A 6,430-nucleotide genomic window follows, 5' to 3' on the forward strand; every position below is an offset into this window, starting at 1 on the left:
CTAGCTTTCCCGCGGTTTTACGGTCCTAGGTTCCCTTGCTGGGTTCCTGTCCCGATGTCTTCCTCATGCCGGCCAAGCTCTTAGTCCAGAGCCCGATACCCAAAGGGCACCCAGTAAATAATGCCATTATTGCAACCACTCCGGAGCTCTCTGCCCCTGGAGTATGGGCCCCCATTCCATGTTTCCTGGATTCCTCATGTCCCAGGCGGTTTTTTGCCCAGTTGAGACCCTCCTCCAGGCCCCCTCCCTGGATCAGAGACATGGACGAGAGGCCAGAAGAGGGGATAGTGGGAAGGGATGACATTTGCACTCAGTGTGGAGAGGGACCCACCCAATGCTTTATTTTTTTAAAGGGACGAACTATGTGTCAGGCACTGAACTAAGCACTGGGTTAGATTCAAACTAATCAAGTTGGACACGGTTCATGTCTCCCAGGGGGCTCACTGAAACACAGAAAAGTTAAGTGATTTTCTCAAGGTGATACAGCAGACAAATGGAGGAACCAGGATTAGAACTCGTTGGTGCCCCCAACCTACCCCTGTCTGCCCTCTGGACTCCTCGACTCTTTGTAGACCAGGAAGGCAATCCCTGGCTCTGAATGGGAGGTGGTCTTTTTTTTTTCCTTTCTGTTATTAAGTGCTTACTATGTGCCAGACACTGTACTATGCACTGGGGTAGATACACTGAGTAGATACTAGGAAAAGCAGCATGGCTTAGTGAATACAGCATGGGCCTGAGAGTCAGAAGGACCTGGGCTAATCCCAGCTCTGACACATGTCTGCTGTGTGACCTTGAGTAAGTCACGTCACTTCTCTGGGCCTCAGTTACCTCATCTGCAAAATGGGGATTAAGACTGTGAGCCCCATTGTGGAACAAGGGACTGTGACCAACCTGATTAACTTGTATCTTCCCCAGTGCTTAGAACAGTTCTTGGCACATAGTAAGTATTTTACAAGTACCATAATGATTATTATCATTATTATTATTCAAGCTAATCAAGTTAGACACAGTCCATGTCCTACACAGTGCAGATGATATAACTGAGGCACAGAGATGTGAAATGATTTGCCGGAGGTCACAAAGCAGACAAGTGGCGGAGCTGAGATTAGTTGTGGGCAAAGAACGTGTCCGTTTATTGTTCTATTATCCTCTCCCAAGCGCATAGTACAGTGCTTTCTCACAGTAAGGACTCAATAAATACTATTGAATGAATGAATGAACCTTGGTCGTTCTGATGCTCAGGCCCATGCTCTAACCATTAGGCCACACTGCTTCTCTCGATGGTGATTTCTGTCTCCTCTGTCCTCAGGGGCGTCAGACACGAACAAGGCCCCCGTGTCCCAGCCCTCCACACCCAAAGGAGGTGGCTGCCTTGACCGTGGCCCCCACAGCGTTGGAGCCGGGCCTTTCCTGGGAGGTGATGGATTTCTACAACAAGAGCTGGGGGTCGGGTGAAACCCCAGACTACGGGATGGATTCTGCCAGGAACTCCTCCGGGGCCCAGGAGGGGGCCTGGGAGTCGACGGGCCTGTCCTTCGTCTTCGACCTCCTGATCCCGTTCATTTGCCTGGCCGGGCTGGCGGGGAACGGCCTGGTGCTCTGGATCCTCATCTTCCGCCTCCCGAGGACCCCATTCACCGTCTACATCCTGCATCTGGCCGTGGCCGACTCCTGCTTCTTGCTGTGCCAGGGGCCTGTGTCCCTCGTCTACTTCGGCTCCCCCTGGACGGACCAGCTGGACCACGTCTTCTCCCTGTTGCAGGTGGTGACGTTTATCACGTACGTGTCGGGCCTGGGCCTGCTGACGGCCGTCAGCGTGGAGCGCTGTCTGTCTGTCCTCTTCCCACTCTGGTACCGCTGTCACCGGCCAAAGCAGTTGTCGGCCATCGTGTGCGCCCTGCTCTGGGCGCTGTCTGCCCTGCTGTGCATCTTGGCCACCCATTTCTGCTCCCCGGTGGGCCTCCACGGCTCTAAGGAGTGTATCAGGATGGCGTGGGGCCTCAGCACGGTTTTCCTGCTCATCTTCACCCCACTCATGGTTCTGTCCAGTGCCACGGTCTTCGTCCGCATCCAGTGGAGCCCCTGGCGGTCCTTGCGGTCCCCGCCGGCCAAGCTCTACGTGGTCATCCTGGCCGCCGTCCTCGTCTTCCTCATCTGCGCCCTCCCCCTCGGCATCGACCGGTTTCTGTTCTACTGCTTCAGGGTGGATCAGCCCCTCTCCTATGGCACCATGGAGCTCTTGGCCTGCGTGGGCAGCAGCGCCAACCCTGTCATCTATCTCCTGGTGGGCTGCCGGTGGGGGAGGGGGTCGAGGGAGCCGCTTACCAGAGTCCTACAGAGAACCTTCTCTGAGGCCTCTGCGCCGGGGGGTCCTCGAGGGCCGGGAGAGGTAGGGGAGCTGAGCAGGAGGGCCTCCTCAACCGGTGGGGGTCAGCTGAGGGGGTCCAGTCGGGAGTGAGCTCTTACCTGGGGAAATCCTTTCCACCAGCTGAGCCACTGAAGGCCCCAGCTCCTCTTCCTTTCCTTCTGATTTCCCCTCCCCCACCCTCCCTTCTCCTCTTCTCCCTTCCCCTCCTAACTAATCAATCGATTGGTGTTATTTACTGAGCACTTATTATATGCAGAGCACTGTACTAAGCACTTGGGAAAGTACAATACAATTGAATTAGCAGATGCATCCCCCATCCTCCAATCACCGGTGCTCCCTAGCCCTCTCTCCCTCCCTCCCATTCCCCTCTTCTTTTCTCTCTCTCTCTCCTTGCCTTCTCTCTAGCCTCCTTCCCTCCCATCATTTTTTACAGTGGTATTTGTTAAGCGCTTACTATGTGCCAGGCATTGTATTAAGTGCTGGGAAAGATAAGTGGCCTAGTGGATAAAGCTCGGACCTGGGAGTCAGAAAGTCCTGGGTTCTAGTCCCAGCTCTGCCACTTGTCTGCTGTGCGACCTGGAGATAGTCATTTAACTTCTCTGTGCCTCAGTTACCTCATCTGGAAAATGGGGATTAAGACTGTGAGCCCCACGTGGGACATGAACTGTCTCTAACTCTATTAGCTTGTCTCCAACCCAGGAACCTAGAGCAGTTCCTACTATACAGTAAGTGCTTAACAAATATCACAATTATAATTATTACTATCATTATACATTTATTTCTCTTCCCCCTTTATTTTTTAAAAAATATTGTATTTGTAAGGTGCTTTCTATGTACCAGACACTGTACTAAGTGCTGGGGTAGATAGAAGATAGTCAGGTTGTACACAGTCCCTGTCCAACATGGGGCTCACAGACTTAATCCCCATTTTACTCTGTTCTCTGTTGTATTTTGCTCTCCTAAGCACTGAGTACAGTGCTCTGCACATAGTTAGCATTCAATAAATATGATTGATTGATTGAAGAAGTAATAGAGGCACAGAGAAGTGAAGTGACTTGCCTAAAGTCACTCAGCAGACAAGTGATGGAGCCAGGATTAGAACCCAGGTCCTTCGGAATTCCGGGCCTGGGTTCTATCAATTAGGGCACGCTGTTTCCTTCTTTTCCTTTCCCTTCCTCCATACTCCTTTCCCTTCCTCCACACTCCTTTCCCTCCTCCCTCCTCTTCCTTCCTTTCCCTTCCTTTCTCCCATCTTCTATCTCTTTCCCTCCCTCTCCTCCATCCATTCCTCTCCCTACATTTCCCCACCAGGAATTGTACCAAGCACTCGAGAAATACCACAGGACCATAAGACAATTTTCCTAACCCCAAGGAGACTCTGCCCTAATTGTGGAGACTGACATATTTAGAAGCAGAGGAATCAGGATAGATGAATAAATGATCCAACGTACAAATAAACACAAGTGCTGAGGGTGGGTATAAATCTATACGTAAATGCTAGAGTGGACGGAAGAGTTGATAAGATTAGAGGCGCTGAGAGTGGGGTTAGGGTTATTAGAAGAGGTGGGATTTCAGGAGGGTTTTAAAGGCAGGGTGTGTTTGTGTGTGAGACTCAGGCAGTTATATTTACTAAGTGCTTACTATGTGCAGAGCACTGTACTAAGTGCTTGGGAGAGTACAAAAGAACAATATAATAGACACATTCCCTGCCCACAGTGAACCTAGAGTCTAGAGGGGGAGACAGACATTAATGTAAATGAGTAAAATTACAGATATGTACATAAGTGCTGTGTGGCTGGAAAGGGGGTTGAATAAAGGGAACAAGTCAGGGTGTCACAGAAGGGAGTTGAAGAAAAGGAAAGGAGAGCTTAGTCAGGGAAGGCCTCTTGGAGGAGAGGAGCTTTTAATAAGGGAGAGTGATCCTCTGTCAGATAGGAAGAGGAAGGGCATTCCAGGCATGAGGCAGAATTCATTCATTCAATCGTATTTATTGAGCGCTTGCTGTGTGCAGAGCACTGGATGTGGGTGAGAGGTCAGCAGTGAGGTAGATGAAACTGAGGTTCGGCGGATAGGTTGGCATTAGAGGAGCCAAATGTGAGAGTGGGACTGTAGTAAGAAATCAGGGAGGTAAGGAAGGGGGGACAAGATGATTGAGTGCTTTAAAGCCAATGGTAAAGTTGATGTGGAAGTAGATGGGCAACCACTGGAGGTTCTTGAGGAGTGGGGGAACATGGTCTGAATGTTTTTGTTGAAAAACAATCTGGGCAGCAGAGTGAAGTATCGCCTGGAGTGGAGAGAGGCAGGAGGCAAAGAAGTCAGTGAGGAGGCTGATGCAGTAATCCAGGAGGAAGAGGATAAGACCTCGGATTAATTTGCTAACAGTTTGGATGGAGAGGAAAGGGTGGATTTTACCAATGCGGGGAAGGATGAATTGGCAGGATTTGGTTGACAGACTGAATATGTGGGATGAATGAAAGAGATGAGTTGAGGATAGTGTCAAGGTTACGGGTTTGTGAATCATGGAGGATGGTGGTGCTGTCTACAGTGACAGGAAAGCCAAAGGGAGGCCAGGTTTGGGTGAGAAGATAAGGAGTTCTGTTTTGGACAAATTAAGTTTGAGGTGTTAGAGGGACAACCAAGTAGATGAAGGCAGGAGGAAATGTGAAACTACAGAGAAGGACAGAGATCAGAACTGGAGATGAGGATTTGGGAATCATCCGTTTAGAGGTGATGGTTGAAGCCGTGTGAGTGAGTGAGTTCTCCAAGGGAGTGTGGTTAGATGGAAAATAGAAGAGGACCCAGAACTGAGCCCTGAGCGACTCCCAGAGCTCGGGGATGGGAGGCAGAGGAGGAGCCCGTGAAAGAGACTGAGAATGAGCAGCCGGAGAGATAAGAGGGGAACCGGGCCGAGGATAGTGTCAGTGAAGCCGAGTTTGGGGAATATTTCCAGGAGAAGGGGGTAATTGACAGTGTCAAAGTTCGCAGAGAAGTCGAGGAGGATTAGGATGGAGTAGAAGCTGTTGTATTTGGCAAGAAGGAAATCAATTGTGACCTTTGAAAGGGCAGTTTCTGTAGAGTGAAGAGGGCAGAAAGCACACTGGAGAGGGTCAAGGAGAGAACTGGAAGAGAGGAACTTGAGACAGCGGTTGTAGATGACTCAAGGAGTCTGAAGACGAATGGTAGGGGGGAGATGGGGCGATATCTGGAGGGAACCGTGGGATCAAGAGAGGCCTTTTTTAGGATAGGGATGACAAGAGCATAATTGAAAGCTGTGAGGAAAAAGCCATTGGAGAGCAAATAGTTGAAGACGATGGTCAGGAAGGGAAGAAGAGTGGGGCCAAGTGCCACGATAAGGTGCGAAGGGATGGGCTCCAAGGAGACTTCTGTTTAGCAACTAAGAGATTCATCTCAGCAGTTCAGCGAAACAGCAACTGCTGAGTGCAGAGGGCTGAACTAAGCACTCAATCTATCAGTCATCTTTAGTGAGCACTAACTGTGTGCAGAGAACTTTAAAGAGTTCCACAGCTCCACAAAACACATTCCATGGTCATCAGGAGCTTACCATCCAAAGTGGGGATCAGGGAAGAGAGAGAAATGTATACATGAAGAGTGGGATCCACTAAATCCGGAGAAGCAGCATGGCTTAGTGGATAGAGTCCAGGCCTGGGAATCAGAAGGTCATGGGTTCTAATCCCGACTCTGACATGTGTCTGCTGTGAGACCTTGGGCAAGTTACTTGCTTTTCTGTGCCTCATATGCCTCATCTGTAAAATGGAGATCGAGACTATAAATCCCATGTGGGACAGGGACTGTGTCCAACCCGATCCATCCCAGAGCTTAATACAGTGCCTGGCACATAGCAAGCACTTAACAAATACCATTATTATTATTATAAATAAGTAGAATATTCAATGAACTGTGTACATATGCAAGAGCTGAGGCTGGGTATTAACCAATTACTTAAGTGACAGAGGCAGTTGTTTCACTAATCCTATTAAGAGTGTTGATAAGCAGCATGGCCTAGTGGAAAGAGCTCAGGTCTGGGAGTCAGAGGACCTGGCT

At 49.8% G+C, this 6,430-nt stretch overlaps 1 protein-coding gene across 1 annotated transcript; it reads left to right on the forward strand.

Annotated features, from left to right (window-relative positions):
* Window positions 1-1,320: 1,320 nt before the first annotated feature.
* LOC114810286 (mas-related G-protein coupled receptor member D-like) lies at window positions 1,321-2,458 on the forward strand. Its single transcript, XM_029061489.2, has one exon. The coding sequence runs from the start codon at window positions 1,421-1,423 to the stop codon at window positions 2,456-2,458; it is 1,038 nt and encodes a 345-aa protein (XP_028917322.1). The 5' UTR covers window positions 1,321-1,420.
* Window positions 2,459-6,430: the final 3,972 nt, after the last annotated feature.

Source organism: Ornithorhynchus anatinus, chromosome 3 (genome assembly GCF_004115215.2).
Source record: "Ornithorhynchus anatinus isolate Pmale09 chromosome 3, mOrnAna1.pri.v4, whole genome shotgun sequence".
NCBI classification, from domain to species: domain Eukaryota; kingdom Metazoa; phylum Chordata; class Mammalia; order Monotremata; family Ornithorhynchidae; genus Ornithorhynchus; species Ornithorhynchus anatinus.

Coding starts and splice junctions, on each gene's coding strand:
- LOC114810286 (XM_029061489.2), top strand. CDS start 1,421: ATGGATTTCTACAACAAGAGCTGGGGGTCGGGTGAAACCCCAGACTAC.